The 18,295-nt window shown below is 44.7% G+C and overlaps 2 protein-coding genes across 2 annotated transcripts in view; both read right to left on the bottom strand.

The window, feature by feature from the left end:
- Nucleotides 1–347: 347 nt before the first annotated feature.
- Nucleotides 348–2,303, bottom strand: LOC133231772 (WAP four-disulfide core domain protein 18-like). Its single transcript, XM_061390331.1, has 3 exons — nucleotides 2,184–2,303; nucleotides 1,416–1,564; nucleotides 348–590 (listed from the first exon to the last, which is right to left on the bottom strand). Exons 1-3 carry the CDS (start codon nucleotides 2,266–2,268, stop codon nucleotides 543–545), a joined length of 282 nt encoding a protein of 93 aa, XP_061246315.1. The 5' UTR covers nucleotides 2,269–2,303; the 3' UTR covers nucleotides 348–542.
- Nucleotides 2,304–17,417: 15,114 nt separating this feature from the next.
- The window catches only part of LOC133231770 (C-C motif chemokine 3-like), a 36,176-nt gene continuing 35,298 nt past the window's right edge, over nucleotides 17,418–18,295 (bottom strand). The window contains exon 4 of the mRNA XM_061390330.1: nucleotides 17,418–17,903. Coding sequence (XP_061246314.1) covers nucleotides 17,813–17,903 — 91 coding nt within the window. The 3' untranslated portion in view covers nucleotides 17,418–17,812. The remainder of the gene's footprint in view (nucleotides 17,904–18,295) is intronic.

Genomic DNA, 18,295 nt, shown 5'->3' with positions numbered 1-18,295 from the left:
CCTTAGAATGGGGTATCCCCACCCTTGCTCACACTCCTACTCCTCTGGAGTCTTGCCCTAATACAGCTGCTGCAATAGGCCTACTACGTGCTACATACTCATTCATTTTGTTGTTTGACAAAGTCATCTTCACAGGACACTTGAGAAAATATTCTCGAGCCTTCTGCCCTGTCTAGAGACAGAGATGTGGAAGGAGGAAAGGAGCTAGCTGGGAGGAACTTGAGTCTGATCTATTGGTTTTCTGAGTGCCCTGTATTCATGCACCCACTGCAGAGCACACATATGGTCCTGCTAGCCAAAGAAGATCCACCAGAATGCCTAAATGGAAAGACAGACACAGCCCAAACTATGCCACAGATTTAGTTTATTTTGAACACAAGTGTTTTTAGAAAGCAGCCACTGCACCATTTTAGATCTTTATCCTCCAGGGCTACAATTCCAGGCAAAGGAAAGAGCAAGGAATGGATATGGAAGCCTTGTTATGCCAAGCATCGAATTTGTGGATTCATAAAAAATCTTCAGGTGCTGTTCTTCAGGCATGCTCAATCACTGTTCAGTCCAGCTTTCCCAAGGCCACCAGAGCCAACCTTCTAAAAATACAAATTTGATCATGACATTAACTGTGCTTAGAAACATCCAGCACTTTACCAAACCCTTCAGCAGGAGGCTCTCTCTCCTCACTGGACTCTGGCATGGATGGCCCTCCACCATCCCCCTGAGATGCTGCAACCCCTTCCTGCCACCATCACTTCCTTGTCTCCAATGGAAGACCCATACTCCTCTCACCCTCTCAACTGCCCTGCCTTCCTCCTGCTAACTTTCTGCACCCTGTATTCTCTCGCTCAATGTTCTCTACTCTCTGACAACTTTCCCAATCTCTCTCCCTTTAGGTAAAGCCCATAACCCCTCTCTTTCTCCCACAGATTGTACGAGAAATCTGTACAAGGCACTGGTCACCCTACGTTTAGATTATTTATCTATGTCTGTCTCATTTATCCTGTTGTATCTGTCTTTTTGTTTCAATTCCTGAACAATGCATGCCTGACACAGGAGATACTCAATCCCTAGGGATTCCCTTTCCCTTCCTTCTTCCTCCTGGGATGTTCCATTTTCCAGGAAGAGTTAAATCCCTTTGGTGAGGAAGGAGAAATAAAGTGAGAAAACCTTGGTTAAGAATGACCTGTGAATCTGTATCATGGATACTTGTCTCAACTGAACCGATCAGTGTTGTCCTGGGACAGGGCTCCTCGTTTAGGATGAGGCCTCAGATAATGTGGGCCAGCTGTCTTTTGGCCATGTTTCCAACCCCCTTCTCTGGGAGTTTTCCAGACTCTCCCATGCGGTGGACATGTAAGCAAAGTCCACTTGAGAGTTGGGTGCACCCCTTGGCCAGCTCTTGCCTGATTTGTACTCACTTTGAAGACAGCAGCTTTGCAGACATGACCACACCCATTGCTGCAGCATTTCGCTCTCCCGGGACAGGAATAATCTCCTGAGCACAGTTCAGCACAAATTCCCACAGTACCTTTGGGCACCTCTGGGCAGAATCCAGGTTTCCTTTGTCCTGAAACACAGGATGGTGTTTGGCGTGTGGCGCAGTCACTAAGACAGGCCTAGGGACAGACGCTGGAGGCCTGAAGCCTCCATCACAGGCAGGACTGCTGCCTCTTCTGTTGCTTCCTTTGTGCTCTGGACTCCTCCCCGAGCCTCCACTGCTCCTCTGCCATGGAGCCCACAGTCTGTGCCTTAGGAGAATGCTCCCCTTTCTCTGAAGGCTGCTCGGGTCTCAGAAGATAAGAAACCTGCACAGTCATAACCCTCTTCTTCCCACTTTATAAGAAGATTCTAGAAAAGCCTATGCTTACAGAGATCACCATCCCCTGCCTCACACATTCCATTTGTCCCCCAACTTCCTCTGGGGTCCCACTCACAAGGCCCAGGTCCTAACTAGAGAGAAAACGTACCCTTTACCCCCAATTTCTAAGCAGACCCAACACAGTCTGATAGGGAGAATGGGACACACAGGATGAGTGCTCATTTACATCAAAGAAAAGGCATCTAATCAATGCCAATCCCCACTCTGCTGTGGGGACCTGGTTGCTTCCAGGAAAAACCACCCTCAGGTCTAACACTGGGCTCTGAGCCTTCTCTGCTGTTAGCTAGGGTCCCCTCAGCACCCTCACCTTTGACAGGAGACTTCTGAGCCCAGGCCACCTCCAGCCCCATGACGAGGAAAGCCAGCAGAACAAAGACGGTGCCTGTCTTCATGTTGGCCTCTGGTGTGGTGCAGGGGCAGAGCCCAGCCCCAATTTATACTCTCAGTGTCACCAGAAAAGAGGGTGAGGTGAGAGGCAGTAGAACAGGAAGAGTATTAAAATGTAAGCTCTCCAGGGAGTGTCCCAGGATATTCTAGTTTCTTTGTTCTATTTCACAACTGTTTTCTCAGACTAGGAAATGGTTTCTTGGATATGCAAATACAAAACTGGAGAGTCTGGGAACATTTTTTAGCCTTTCTTTCCTTGCTGCATCACAACTTGGCTTTGGTCCCTGGTCCCTTTAGGAACCATGGTCAAAGAAAAGAATTCTCTCCATGTAACTTAGAATTTCTCAGTGAGAGCTGAAATTTTGAAGCTAGGCATTGTGAGGGCCCATCTGGGGTCTCCAGCAGGTCCAGTTACACAAGGATGGTAAACGTGTGCTTTGGAGCCTCAGCTAGGCATGAGGGTGGAACCACAATGGTAGTGAAATCAGTCATCTAAGGGGATGGATATTGCAAGATCACAAGCTGGCTGGAGCCCTTGAGATTTGAGAGACATGGTCTATCTTGATGGCTGGTGGTCTCTGAGGCTACCCTGCTCCATACCAAGAAATTCCTGGAGAGAAGGCTGAGTGGGTGACCTACATGAGCAGAACTACAGGAGAAAGACACGAAAGCCTCCTCAGGGGTCTGTGGAAGGAGCCTGCCCACTTTCCCATCCCAATTACAAAATCTCTGAGAGAGGCATATGCAGGTAAAAGCTGAATGACCGTGGAAATGAAGAGAAAGCGACTTTATCGTTGGTGGTCAGAGCTCAGATAAGCACCTTAGGACCTCCTGTGGGGAAGCCTGCTACCCAAGAGCAGAGAAAGACTAAGCCAGCCAAGAAAGGAGGATTCAGCCTGTCCGTCTCAGGCAGAGAGCTCACATTAGCATCTGGGAATCTCAGCATGTTCAAAGGATACAAGCCCCCAGGAATGACTCCCTGGTCTGAAGGAGGGACCAGGGTTCCCAGGGAGCGAGCTCAGTGTGGGGTGGAGATCAATGGCCCCACCCAGCACAGCAAAGGGGAAGCCCTGATCCAAACCCAAGATGGCTGGCTGGACCCCAGGACGCTGTATACTGTAGCCCTGATTGTGGGGCCAGGGCTGGACAGCTCCAGACAGCTTGCAGGAGAGTTTGGAGTTACACTGTTGGCAAGAGAGGACTCTCGAATTCCTCTCAAAAAGTGAGCTGGACTTGATCACTGCCATTGAGTTAACATAATCTGTCAAACTTCCTTTTCACACAGCAAACACCTGATTGTGGTCAATAATTCCAACAATACAGATATATCCTGAGTAACCTTTCAGGAAGCAATCAATATTACCTATTTTAATCAATATTTAATCAATATTACCTATTACCTATCAATATTTGCTATGTATTTTTCCATGCCCTTTTCTTATGCTTTTATGTACACATATATGTATATATACAAATATATACTTTTTTGCAGAAATATTTATATGTATTGTTTTGCTTTATTCATGTAATGTTATGTCTTGGAGCATTTTCTAGGTTAGTAACCTCTTTTTCTTTTAAAAAATTCTGTTATATGCATGGTTTATAATTTATTTAACCAAACTTCAATTTTTGACATTTAGCAGATTTGGAGATTTCTTGGTTATCAAATAATTTGCCGTGAATGTGTATCATATACTTTGTAATGCTTCTATATATAATATACAATATGTAAAGATAACTAAGTCCACTACATGTAAACAGTGAAAGTGGTTAAGACAGACAATCTTAAGGGTTCTCATCACAAGCAGAAACATTTTCTTATATTTCTTCACTGTTGTATCTCTATGAGATGATAGACGTTCACTCAACTTACGGTGATAATCATTTCACAATGGATGTAAGTCACATCATTGAGTTTTATACCTTTAACATGTACAGTGCTATATGTCAATTATATATCAGTAAAGCTGAAAGGAAAAAAAGAGAGACCATACAATCTACACTTCCTTCCACAGCAAAGGAGACACAGATTTCTCACATACTGATCCAGTGCATTTGTAGCCTTGGTTCCCAAGTTAAATTTTTTAAAAATTTTATTTATTTATGTTTTTCTTGAAGTATAGTTGATTTACAATGCTGTGTTATTTTAGGTGTACAGCAAAGTGATTCAGTTATACGTGTATACAAATGTCTATTCTCTTTCAGTTTCTTTTCTATTATAGGTATTGGCTCAAATGGTAAAGAATCCACCGGCAATGCAGGAGACCAGGGTTTGATCCCTGGGTCAGGAAGGTTACCTGGAGAAGGGATTAGCCACCCACTTCAGTATTCTTGCCTGGAGAATTCCATGGGCAGAGGAGCCTGGTAGGCTACAGTCCATGGGGTTGCAAAGAGTTGGACATGACTAAGTGACTAATACAGGTGTTACAAGGCATGGAATAGAGTTCCCTGTGCTATACAGTAGGTCTTTGTTATTTATCTATTTTATATACAGTAGTGTGTGTCTGTTAATCTTAACCTTCTAATTTATCCGTCCCCTCTTAAGTTTTTAATGGACTAGTTGAAGCTTCTAGTCCCATCCTCCCATTGGGATGCATCTGAATTGGGAATATGAGGCAGTGGAATACTCAGCACAGAAAAGGAATTTAACTACAGAAATTGTATAACACAATACAATTGGCTTGTTATTGCAGTACTTTGAGTTTCCAATATGAAGCAAAGCATAATTAAGGCCTGTAATGTCTTGCTGAATAGGCATTGTAAGAACAGATGCTGCAAGATTATTAAAGAGAGACTCTGTACAATAATAATGACAATACTTGACAGAATGACACAATGAAATTGTCTGGCAGGTCCTGTGCTTGTACTTTATATGAATCATCTCACTGAAGGCTCACAAGCCTGTGGAGTTGCTTCCATGGGCATCCCCATGTCACAGAGGAAGAAAGTGAAATTCAAAGAACATCATTCCTTGTAAACACTTCAAACCCAAGACAGAGCCACTCATGTGGCATTTCCAATGGCAGTGTTAGAGGAGCCACCCGACTTGGCCAGGCAAAACAGTAGTCCCTTGCATGAATTATCTTACAACAGGAGGTATTGGTAAGGAACTCAGAACTACAAGCTACCACTAACTGAAAGAATTCAGGAAAGGTCAAAAGGAGAGATGACATGCCAGTCCACATGTCCTGCTTACCTCCCAGAATCCTTTTCACTGGAATCCATCTTGGCTGTGCGAGGCACGCACCGCCAGGAAGGACTCTGAGTCAAAATGATTAGCCAGAGACAACCCAGAAACTAACCCCATTACCATAAAATCTGAGATTGGGAGCCAGTTCCCTGGGTTCCCTTGCCCTTCGGCTCTGTATCTGGGTGTCCTTTTCCAATAAAGACTCTTGCTTTGTTAGCATGTGTGTCTCCTCGGATAATTCATTTCTGAATGTTAAATAAGAGCCCACTCTCAGACCCTGGAAGAGGTTTCCCTTCCTGCAACAAAATGGCGACTCTGGTGGGATCTCTTCTTCGCTACAACTGACATCCTGACCACTCGGGGTACTCGGAGACCAGCTCACCCACACTGGTGGACCAGACCCAGGGGCCACAGCTGGGGCCATTTTGTCCCTGGTCTCCTCCTGACGTGGATGGCTGGCCAGAGTGCCTTGACCAGGGAAGGAACAGGAGATTTTATTGACCTCTTTCCCCTTCTCTCTCTCTTCCTCTTTTCAATCCCTCCTATCCTCCTATTTTTTCTTCTGTCCTGGTCCTGGACACAGGAGTCTGGTTGAAGGGCCTCAGCCTGCTCTGAGGGTTGATACCTGATCACCTCTGGTGGGCAGGGAACTCTGACTCTGGTTCAGGTCTGGTATCTGGCCTGTAGTTTCTGGTAGGGTTGGGTTCCCATCCTCCCTTCTTGGAAGCCCAGGGGAAAGTCTCACAACACCTGGGCATCTGCAAGTGACCACCAGGTGTCTGTAAGGGCACCCCTTAGTCCCTCTACCACCCCCCTCTTCTTTCAACCTGGCCTCCTTTCCTCCCTTTCAAATCTTGAAGACCTGAGATATTTCCATATACTCTATTCATACTTGGATCTGAAGTTCATGTCTCTGAAGGAGGTTTCCTGAGAGACTGCAATCTTATATTTTAGGAAATGTTTGATGAGAACATCTGGATCTGTGTGTATTTTATACTTTGAGTTCTGTGTTGTGATTTGTGATAGCCATTCTGCCTTGTGACATGGGGTAACATTGTGTGGTCACCAATTTTGTTTAGACATAAGATAAAGTTGGTTTAGATAAAACTCTTAAAAACTGGTGTCAAAACTAGTTTTTTTTTTTTCGTGCATATACAGTTAGTAAAAGCAAGCTTGATCAAATTGCTTTCTGACCCTGAGGGAACAAGTCCTAGTAGATCGAGGAACGAAAAGGTACTAAAAAGAGTTATGTATGATCAGGATTTTCTAAGATTGGATTGAATTTAGCTGGGTAAATGGATTTTGTTAGGAATGGGCTAGAACAAGACTGAATTTGGTGTCTCCCTCCAAAGTATTCTAGAAATGCTGCTTTTGACAACAGATATTGTGTTTATTTGCCTCTGAATGATTTGCTTTGCTTTTGAGATCTCTTGTTACTTTCAATAAGGAATAAGTATTGTCTCACAGGGACTAAAGATCTTATTTGACCACATACTTTGAAAACTTTTTGACAAGTGTCCCAAATACCAAATTTCAATTAAAGTTCTTTCGATTTCCAAGTAAATTTGGGATAATTTAGAAGGCCTCTGAAGTATCTTGCATACAGGGCTGGATGAATCACAAGCAGGAACCAGTATTGCCAGGAAAAATCACTCTAAAGGCAGAAAGTGAAGAGGAACTAAAGAGCCTCTTGATGAGAATCAAAGAGGAGAGTGAAAAAGCTGGCTTGAAACTCAATATTAAAAAAAGTTAAGATCATGGCATCCAGTCTCATTCAGTTCAGTTCAGTTCAGTTCAGTTCAATCACTCAGTTGTGTCTGATTCTTTGCGACCCCATGAATCGCAGCATGCCAGGCCTCCCTGTCCATCACCAACTCCTGGAGTTCACTCAGACTCATGTCCATCGAGTCAGTGATGTCATCCAGCCATCTCATCCTCTGTTGTCCCCTTCTCCTCCTGCCCCCAATCCCTCCCAGCATCAGAGTCTTTTCCAATGAGTCAACTCTTTGCATGAGGTGGCCAAAGTACTGGAGTTTCAGCTTTAGCATCATTCCTTCCAAAGAAATTCCGGGGCTGATCTCCTTCAGAATGGACTGGTTGGATCTCCTTGCAGGGACCAAGGGACTCTCCAGAGTCTTCTCCAACACCACAGTTCAAAAGCATCAAGTCTTCGGTGCTCAGCCTTCTTCACAGTCCAACTCTCACATCCATACATGACCACAGGAAAAACCATAGCCTTGACTAGACGAACCTTTGTTGGCAAAGTAACGTCTCTGCTTTTGAATATGCTATCTAGGTTGGTCATAACTTTCCTTCCAAGGAGTAAGCGTCTTTTAATTTCATGGCTGCAGTCACCATCTGCAGTGATTTTGGAGCTCAAAAATAAAGTCTGACACTGTTTCCACTGTTTCCCCATCTATTTGCCATGACCTGATGGGACCAGATGCCATGATCTTAGTTTTCTGAATGTTGGGTTTTAAGCCAACTTTTTCACTCTCCTCTTTCAATTTCATCAAGAGGCTTTTGAGTTCCTCTTCACTTTCTGCAATAAGGGTGGTATCATCTGCATATCTGAGGTTATTGATATTTCTCCTGGAAATCTTGATTCCAGCTTGTGCTTCTTCCAGCCCAGCATTTTTCATGATGTACTCTGCATATAAGTTAAATAAGCAGGGTGACAGTATACAGCCTTGATATACTCCTTTTCCTATTTGGAACCAGTCTGTTGTTCCATGTCCAGTTATAAGTGTTGCTTCATGGACTACACCTAAGGGAAGTTCTTGGTTTAATTCTTACTTACAACTTTAATAATACTGCTAGCTATGTCATTTGTATTTCACCCATTTACAAAATTGCTGCTTCTTACATTATCAAATATGTGACTGAGCTTCTGATAAAATAATAAATAGTTTCATATAAAATCAATAGTTATAATTGTGTATTAATAGATATGGGAAGAAGGAACAAGAGAGAATATTTTCCTGGACCATAAGAGGCTAATATAGACAGGTGGTCTAGAGAATTTGGGGAACTGTTTTATAGTAACAGTGCACTGAATGGCCTATCAGTGAAATCTTTGCCATACCTGGGAATGAGCATTCTCAACACCATGGGAGAAAATAGTCATGAAAGGCACACCCCCAAATTTACGATCATGAATGGGTCCTGCCAACTGGAAACTGGCACTTGCCATCTACCTCTGGAAAGATTAAATTATGATCATTGCAGCTTCTGACCTTCGACACCCCTGAAAGGAGTTCAGTGTGGAGATTAGGAACGAGGCCCTCTGTGCTCTGGGAAAAGCTGGGGTAGAATTGGCCTTCAGATAGTTAAACGTTTTCAGGAGGCTATTTTATGGGTCCTACTTCTTGCATCTTCTCATACCTAGAGAAACACCAACATTGTTAATGGTGACATCTGCTTTGGCTATTAAGGATAATATTACAAATGAAAGTCAAAATGTAGTAGCTATGGCTCAGGCATCCAAGGAAATTACTAGGTGACACTATGAGTGTAATTTCAGACAAGTCCTTGTATTCCTAAGAACTTGAATTTTCTGAGCTGTGTCAGTCTTGGGTGCCACCAGACATTCTCAGAATGATGTCTGTTGGCAGCTAGCAACTTTACTTTTTAAAGGTTTCCTCTTGTAACTATTACATTTCTAGATAAAGGAAATTGCTTTAGATTGTACATTAACAAAAACAAGAGACATGTATGATGACCAAAAGCACCTGTTATCTATATGTTGATACAAGGGTAAAAGTTAAAACCTACTTGGATAAAACTAGACAACTGATTACTTGGCTACAAGTACCCCCAAAGTACCAGGTCCAGACTGGGTTTCAGGCTTAGTCTTCTGAAAAGGAAGGAGATTTATTTTGCCTATTAAAATTCTAGTTATTTCTCCTCCAACTACTTCTGACTGGGTCTGTTACATCAAAATGGCGGACCAAGGGACCGAGATTTTAATTAAACAAGACTCAGATCCGGGACTTGGAACCCAGATATACTTTCAATTCAGTGTCTATTCTCCAAATGGAGGCAGAACTGTGCTCCATTTTGACAGGAAGCTATCGGAACTATAGTTGTTCAGTTCTCTGAATTAAAACTGAGCAGGACTCTGGGACTCTGGAGTACAAAACCTTTCTGTGTCCCATTTCTTGTTTGTAGGATATAAGCTTTATTCTGCCTCCTTGACCTTCTCTGAGTTCTGAAGGGCAGATTCAGACAATTACTAATCAGGGAAGGGAGGGAATGCAGAAACAGAGGAGGAGCAGTCAGGTGGTTCTTACTTGGGGGCAGGTCCTGGTTCCTACTTAAGGAATATGCATAACAATATCTTTGAGCTCTTCTGCTGATCTTGAGCCCCCACCCAGGTGGGGGATGGTAACTTTAGGCAGAAGGCAAGATTCCTGGAGCACCACCGTTACCTCACCAGCAACCAATCAGAAGAAAGTTGTACATCCTGCAGTCCTCACCCCAAATTTTGCCTTCTTTTTCTGGGCCCAGTGATGACTATCCTGTTCAGTTCAGTCCAGTCGCTCAGTCGTGTCCGACTCTTTGCGACCCCATGAATTGCAGCACGCCAGGCCTCCCTGTCCATCACCAACTCCCGGAGTTCACTCAGACTCACATCCATCGAATCAGTGATGCCATCCAGCCATCTCATGCTCTGTCTTTCCCTTCTCCTCCTTCCCTTCCCAATCCCTCCCAGCATCAGGGTCTTTTCCAATGAATCAACTCTTTGCATGAGGTAGCCAAAGTACTGGAGTTTCAGCTTTAGCATCATTCCTTCCAAAGAAATCCCGGGGCTGATCTCCTTCAGAATGGACTGGTTGGATCTCCTTGCAGTCCAAGGGACTCTCCAGAGTCTTCTCCAACACCACAGTTCAAAAGCATCAATTCTTCGGTGCTCAGCCTTCTTCACAGTCCAATTCTCACATCCATACATGACCATAGGAAAAACCATAGCCTTGACTAGACGAACCTTTGTTGGCAAAGTAATGTCTCTGCTCTTGAATATGCTATCTAGGTTGGTCATAACTTTCCTTCCAAGGAGTAAGCGTCTTTTAATTTCATGGCTGTAGTCACCATCTGCAGTGATTTTGGAGCCCAGAAAAATAAAGTCTGACACTGTGTCCACTGTTTCCCCATCTATTTCCCATGAAGTGATGGGGCCCCATGTCATGATCTTCGTTTTCTGAATGTTGAGCTTTAAGCCAACTTTTTCACTCTCCACTTTCACTTTCATCAAGAGGCTTTTGAGTTCCTCTTCACTTTCTGCCATAAGGGTGGTGCCATCTGCATATCTGAGGTTATTGATATTTCTCCTGGCAATCCTGATTCCAGCTTGTGCTTCTTCCAGTCCAGCATTTCTCATGATGTACTCTGCATATAACTTAAATAAACAGGGTGACAATATACAGCCTTGATGAACTCCTTTTCCTATTTGGAACCAGTCTGTTGTTCCATGTCCAGTTCTAACTGTTGCTTCCTAACCTGCATACAAATTTCTCAAGAGGCAGATCAGGTGGTCTGGTATTCCCATCTCTTTCAGAATTTTCCACAGTTTATTGTGATCCACACAGTCAAAGGCTTTGGCATAGTCAATAAAGCAGAGATAGATGTTTTTCTGGAACTCTCTTGCTTTTTCTATGATCCAGCGGATGTTGGCAATACCTGGATATTATTTTCCTATAATTCATGACTCAACAAAATCAGTGGCTAACATAGGAGAAGGCAATGGCACCCCACTCCAGTACTCTTGCCTGGAAAATCCCATGGACGGAGGAGCCTGGTAGGCTGCGGTCCCTGGGGTCTCTAGGAGTTGGACATGACTGAGCGACTTCACTTTCCCTTTTCACTTTCATGCATTGGAGAAAGAAATGGCAACCCACTCCAGTGTTCTTGCCTGGAGAGTCCCAGGGACCGGGGAGCCTGGTGGGCTGCCTTCTATGGGGTCGCACAGAGTCGGACACGACTGAAGTGACTTAGCAGCAGCAGTAGCAGCAGAGCAACATTAGAGAAGAAAAAGATAATCAGCCAATACAAGCAATAAGACTTCTATGATGAAGGACAAATGATTTATTAGATCAATTATCTCGATCAGGGTTAGTAAACTACAGTTCTCAGAACAAATCCAGCACAATACTATGACTTCTCTGGTGGTTAAGACTCCAAGCTTTCATTGCAGGGGCCACCGGTTTGCTCCCTGGTTGGGGAACTAAGATCCTAATACATCATGTGGCACCGCCAAAAATTTTTTTAAAAATCCAACACAATTCCTGTAAATAAAATTTTTTTTTGTAAATAAAATTTCAGAGGAACACTTGCCCATTCCACTCCATATGGTATGTCTGTGACTGCTTTCCCATTACTATGGCAGAGTTAAATACTTGCAGCTGAGTCTGTATGAAGGCAAAGCCCGAAACGTTTACTATCCGACCCTTTATGGAGAACTTTCCTGAGTCCTGGCCTAGATTATATTTTTAAGAATAAGAAAGTTAGACTACATCAGAGTTTCTGTTGTAAAACTCAAGAGGGAGAAATTCTACATATGAGAAATGCAAATGTGTATTAATTTTTGTTAAGCCCTACTTACTTTGTTTTGTTTTAAACTCTATTTCCCAGGTGACATTAGTAGTAAAGAACCCACCTGCCAATGCAGGAGACGTAAGAGATGTGGGTTTGATCCCTGGGACAGGAAGATCCCCTGGAAGAGGGCATGGCAATCCACTCCAGTGTTCTTGCTTGGAAAATCCCATGGATAGACGAGCTGTGTGGGCTACATTCCACAGGTTTGCAAAGAGTCGGGTAGGACTGAAGCTACTTAGCACTAGCACTCAATTTTTTTAGTATTAAAAAGTGGAATTTTGATGTTAAGCATTTTTGAAGCGTAATGACAGTTTCTAGCAAATTTTAAAATGTACATACTCTTCAATCTATCTTATTTTGAAAAATTTATTTCAAGAAACACTATGTAAAGTTATAAAGGTGTAGGCACACAGATGTTCTTTGCAGCCCAGCTTGCGAAAACAATGAAAGAAAAAGATTTTCATCAAAAAGAGAGAGAGAGAAAGAGACTAGTTTAAAACATCATTGCATATGCACTTCCCTGGTGGCACAGTGGATAAGAATCTGCTTACCAATGCAGGGGACAAGGGTTCGATCCCTGGTCTGGGAGGACCCCACATGCCAAGGAACAACTAAGCCTGCGAGCCTCAACTCCTGAAAGCCTGTGTGCTGCACCTACTGAAGCCCATACGCTTCACCCATAAGCCTAGAGCCCACGCTCCTCAACCAGAGAAACCACTGCAGTGAGAAGCCTGTGCACCACGATGAAGAGAAGCCCCCGATGGCTCCAACTAGAGAAAGCCTGCTCTCAGCAACAAAGACCCAGCGCAGCCAAAAACAAACTAACAAAAAGCCAGTGCACAAGCGTTCTAAATGTTAAAAATACCATAGTACACCCACATAATACATATGAAACCCCTGAAAAGGAAGAAGTATTGCTATGAATGTGCTGAGATGAAAAGATGTCAATGATATTAATTTAAAACTCTGAATATCAAATATACCTTTCATATGTAGATGTTGCAACTATCTGCATAGACTGCAAGTTCACATTGGTCAGGAATTCCCCAGTGTCCCAGTGGTTGGGATTCAGTTCTTACTGCCAAAAATAAAGGTTCAATTCCCTGGTTGGGGAACTAAGATCCTCCTAGCCACCTGGTGTGGCCAAAAAAAAAGTTCACCTTGGACCACCCGCTTTCATCAGTAAACCTCTTGTTGACAGTAACTGGCAGAGATATTAGTGCTCCCTAAATAGTAATAGCCCATGTGTTTCCTTACATGGCAGATGGATTTTGTCTCTTGGGACTAATTCTGAATGGACTGCAAGCAGAGGTGATGTGTGTCCCTTCTGGGCCAGGACAGTTAAAAGCAGTATGGCTTTTCTGTCTCCTTTCTCATTCCAGAATCGATAGCTACAGGATGGAAGCAGCCTGGATTCCTGCGTCACCACCTAGAGGCAAGCTGCTCTGGGGTCAGCACTACTCCAAGTGTGGTTCATGGACCAGCACCATCAGCATCACCGGAAAGCCCATGAGAAAAGCAGAGCTGAGCTGGACCCCAGACACGCAGCATCAGAGTCTCTCGCGTGGGGACCAGGACTCTGTGCTTAGACAGGCCCTCCACTGGCTCTGGTACACACTCAATTTTGAGAACCAGCGACCTGACCTACATCAGATCTGGTGCCAGTGAGAAACTTTTATTTTGTTAATCCACTGAGGGGTTGTTTGTTACTCAGCTATAGCCTGTCCTATCCTGATGCTTACAGAAAATAAACATAAAATGCTGAACTTTTCTCCCACCACTGGTTTCACCTTAACAGCATTTTTGGCAGATCCACAACTTTCTAGTCACATACAGTAATAAAAATTCTTTCAGTTTATAATTTCAGTCTCAAATTTGATCTCATCTCCACTTCTTGCCTCCTCCACACCCCCTACTGCTGCAAATCAGGCTCAGGGGTTTTGCAGGAAGAGGAGGCTTTAGTCCTGGATGCCTTCTCTTCTCTTTTAAAGACCTACTTCTTCTGGGGTCCTGGGGAGAGGGTGGTCTATGTGGCATGATAATGGAGTTAAGAGAACTTTTCTTAACTGCACACAGATGTAGTCCCTGTTTCATTTGGCTTGTTAACTCTGCCTCTTTTTTTTTAATACCAAAAAGCCACTGATGCTCTCTTGGGCAGCACATGCATTTCTTTGCATGGAGGGGATTCTGTGGCTCCTTTCTTTGCCTAGTTCCCTGATGTTGACACCCCAATTTTGCCTGCATCCTTCACCTCTTCCTCCACCCACCCCACTCATAGCACACCTGGGCCTTTGCTAGCCTGAGGACATTAAGAAAAGGCTCCCTCTTGGAGCACATCTGGCCCTGTGTAGGGTGTAAGACTGTAGAGGTGACACGCAGACTGGATTTCAGCATCCTTTGCCCACACAGTCAGGGACCTCTGTGTACGTCAATCCTGAGACCATCTCACCAGCTCCTGCTGTTAGAGACCCTTCAAGCAGTAGACCTACTATTGATAAAATGACCATTTTGAGAGTCCAAGAGGATACTATTATTAATAATATGCTGGCACACTGGCAAAAACTGGGTCTTCCCCAGACAAGGTAGGATATATGATTCCCCAATCTGTGCAGTGTCACTGAGAAGAAGGCTCAAGCTCCAGAACCTTCCACAGGGTGGTCTGGCCACGAGAAAACTCATTCCACGTGGTGAGAACACTGTTGCTCCACACTCCTTTCTCTGCCCTGCCTCTGATCTTGATTGCTTCTCTTTTGCTCAGTCTGGCTCAGAAAGTCGACATCTACAGGAAGAAGAAAGAGTGGCCCACCTGCTGGGTTCCGCCTTTGTGCGGAGAGGTCATTACTTTTTCTCCTGAAACCCCATGAAGGGGTCTCAAGGAGGGTGGGGACTGCAAGCAAGCTGACTCACTCTACAGTAGAAGTCCTAAGATGAAGCTCCCAAATTGAATGGAGATCAAAAATTTATAAAGAAACATGGTTTATGGTGATACTTTATGGACCACAGGATCAATCTTTGCCTGAAGGTAATCCATTTCTTGAAACTTCAATTATGTGAACTAACAAGCTCCCTTTATCAGTTAAGCCAGATTGAGTCAGCTTTTCTGATACAGCAACTCAAAATACCCCGAACTGACATAGACTGCAGTGTTGCAGGCAACAGACCCCGAAAGCGGACTTGGCCAAGGGCAGTAGCTGAGGTCAAAGTCAGGGAGGACACCTCTAACCAGCAGGACAGCTGGTCATCCCCATGGCTTCTTATATATTCTCAGCAAGGCCATCTGCATCACCAAGGTTACATCAAAAAGGAAAATTCAGGGTGTTGAAGAATGATTACTTCTTGCATAAATCAGCAAAGCCCTTTAAGAAAGAGATTAGCTCACCTTGAAATTGGCTCCTCCGATAGCAGAGACGGAAGAAAAATATAGCTTGTTTAAGATAAACCCTTTCTGCTTGCTGGTTGAGAATCAGTCATCTGGAAAAGCAGAATTCTCCCCTCCAAGCTAAGGTTAGTATAAGCAGAAATGACAGGATGGGAGACTAGAAAAGACAAAAAGTGGAATCCATAAACATCCCGGTTCATCCTGTTCTCAGACCCCTCCTTTAAGAAATTCATCCTGTGAACAAAACCAACCCTCCTGTTTCTTGTGAGGAGGTGGGCTGGTGGGATGCGTTTGGAGGCAGAGAGCTGATCAGGGCAACCTCCCCGCCTGTGACATCGTTTCATCAGCAGAGGGCAGTGTGGAGCCCAGAGCCAGTTACATGGGGGAGAGGCGGGTGGTGGCGAAAGCGGAGGCCCAGAGCTCCCAGCACTGTGCTATGAGAGAGGAGGAGTCCTAAATCTCTGTTCTAAAAGTAACAGTAGCTGACAGATTTTCTGCTAATTAACCATCCAACGAACCTGACAAGAAAACCAGATCAGAAGCCTTGAAAAACTGGAAGAGAGTTGTATCACCTCTGAAACCCCAAGACCAGCCAAAAACAGGCTAAGACTACACCCCAACGTTGCTTCTCAAACTAGATGTGCATTATTAACATTTTAAAATTACTGATGTCCAGGTTTCACCTAGATGTCATTAGAGCCTTGACTTTGGAGGTGAGCTCCTGGCAATGAAGTTTTCAAAAAGCTCTCCCAAGTGATTCTGAGGCTTCCCTGGTGACTCAGCAGTAAAGAATCTGCCTGCCATGCAGGAGACGCGGGTTCGCTCGCTGGGTTGGGAAGAGCCCAAGGAGAAGGACATGGCCACCCACTCCAGTATTCTTGCCTGGTGAATCCCGTGGACAGAGGAGCCTGCCGGGCTACAGTCCATGGGGTCACGAAGAGTCAGTCACGACTCAGCAACTAAACGACCTCCACCAAGTGATTCTAATGTGAATTCAATGTTGAAAATACTTGCATTCAAGCCAATCCTTAGGTACCCAACTTCAACAGGAAACAGGCAGCCTTAATGAGAGGTGTGTACCCCAAGTAGGGTCACCGGGTAGAATACAGTAATCCCAGTTAAAATTGAACTTCAGATACCCAACAAATAATTTTTGTATAAGTATGTCCCAACAATTGCATGGGACATCCTTATGCTAAAGAATTCTTCATCCCATATTTTTAAATTTAACTCTGGCCACTCTAGCCCCCAAGTCTCAGCTCAGATATAGGCTTGAAGAATATTCCTCAAAAAAGCAGAGTGCAGAGCAATGGAGAAGGTGAACAAGACTCTCCATCAACGGGCGGGTAGGGTATTCTTGTTAGACTGCAGGCAGGGCTGGCTTACCTGTCACCAAGGTGAGCGCTAAGCACAGCACTACTATACACACTGATCATAAAACCTAGCGCTTGATAAGACCTCAACAAGTGTGAGCCATTATTTCGAGGAAATCACATACAAAAATGCAATTGTGTGCACAAATACACACCACCTTGGTTTTCATTTAAGTAGGTAAGTTATGATTTGGTTATAAAATAACATGTCGGGACTTCCCTGGCAGTTCAGTGGTGAAGAATCCACCTTCCAATACAGGGAACACAGGTTCAATCCCTGGTCGGGGAACGAAGACCCCACATGCTATGGAACAAACAAGTCCTTGTGTTGTAACTACTGAGCCCACACACTGCAAGTAAGATCCCGCACAATCAAAAATAAACAAAGAAATATTTTTAAAAAATAAAAATAAATTTTAAAAATTAATGTGCCGGTTTTAACTTTCCTGGACAGTATCTCCAGGGGAATGTCTGGTGTTTTTGTTCTAGAATGTTTTTCCTTACTCGTGGTCCGCCCCTTTTCATATTTCCCTATTCTCCCCTCCTCACCCCGTATTAGTCTCTACCCGTGATTCTGGCTGCTGGGAAGACAAAATCAAGAGTCACCACAAGGAAAAGGCTGGTTTACCTTTTATGGAAGAGCCTTCAATATTTTGAATCACAGTCCTGGGCAAAACCACTCAACCAGCATTTGTTGTTTGGCATGTATGATATGAGTGGTGCCAGGAGAGTGCCAATCACACTGATTGATCCAAGTACTGAGAGTGAGGACAGTTACGGAGGAAGGGGGAGGGATGGGTGGGGAAGAGGGGGTCAGAGCAGATATTCAAGACATCACACACTTCCACGGTGGAAATAAATGAGAAAAATTAAATAGGAGACATTAAAGTGAAGTGAGTGGCTGGGGATGGGGTGTGACCCACAGAAGAGGTGCCTTTTGGAGTCCCAGGGTCATCGCCCTGCGTCCCTGACTGTCCATAGAGGGAACATCTTCCCTGCAGCTCCCAGGCCACTCAGGGATTCAGCTCCAGGTCGATGATGTATTCCTGGACCCAGTCCTCACTGGGGTCAGCACAGACCTGCCGGCCTCTTTTGGTCTTGAAGCTGTGGAGAGGAGCAGAAGGGTTACACACTGGTGAGTGCAGCATGGGGGGGATCCTGGGCCCCCAGGGACCCCTCCCTCCTTCTGCCCCGGACATCTCAGGGCCTGTCCACATGCTCAAATCATGTCGCCTTAACCCTGGGGTTCACAGACCTTCCTGGGTCTCCTATGGGGGTCCCCTTGGAAAGCCAGCACCGTTGTTTGGCAAATGAGAAAGAGGACAGCTTCCTGCTGTCACCCCTTCCCTCTCCTCCCTCTGCCCAGGGGCAGACCCTCAGGACCCTCTGCAGGCCCCAAACCAGGTGAGAAAAGATGGCAGGGGCCCCCCTGGTGTCCTGAGCTCTGAGGAGGTGCCTCAGACCCCCAGGCTTCTTCCCCAGGGCGGGCAGGAAGG

Source organism: Bos javanicus, chromosome 19 (genome assembly GCF_032452875.1).
Source record: "Bos javanicus breed banteng chromosome 19, ARS-OSU_banteng_1.0, whole genome shotgun sequence".
NCBI lineage: Eukaryota > Metazoa > Chordata > Mammalia > Artiodactyla > Bovidae > Bos > Bos javanicus.
Note: the sequence above shows the minus strand (reverse complement) of the source record. Positions and strands in the feature narration are given on the sequence as shown.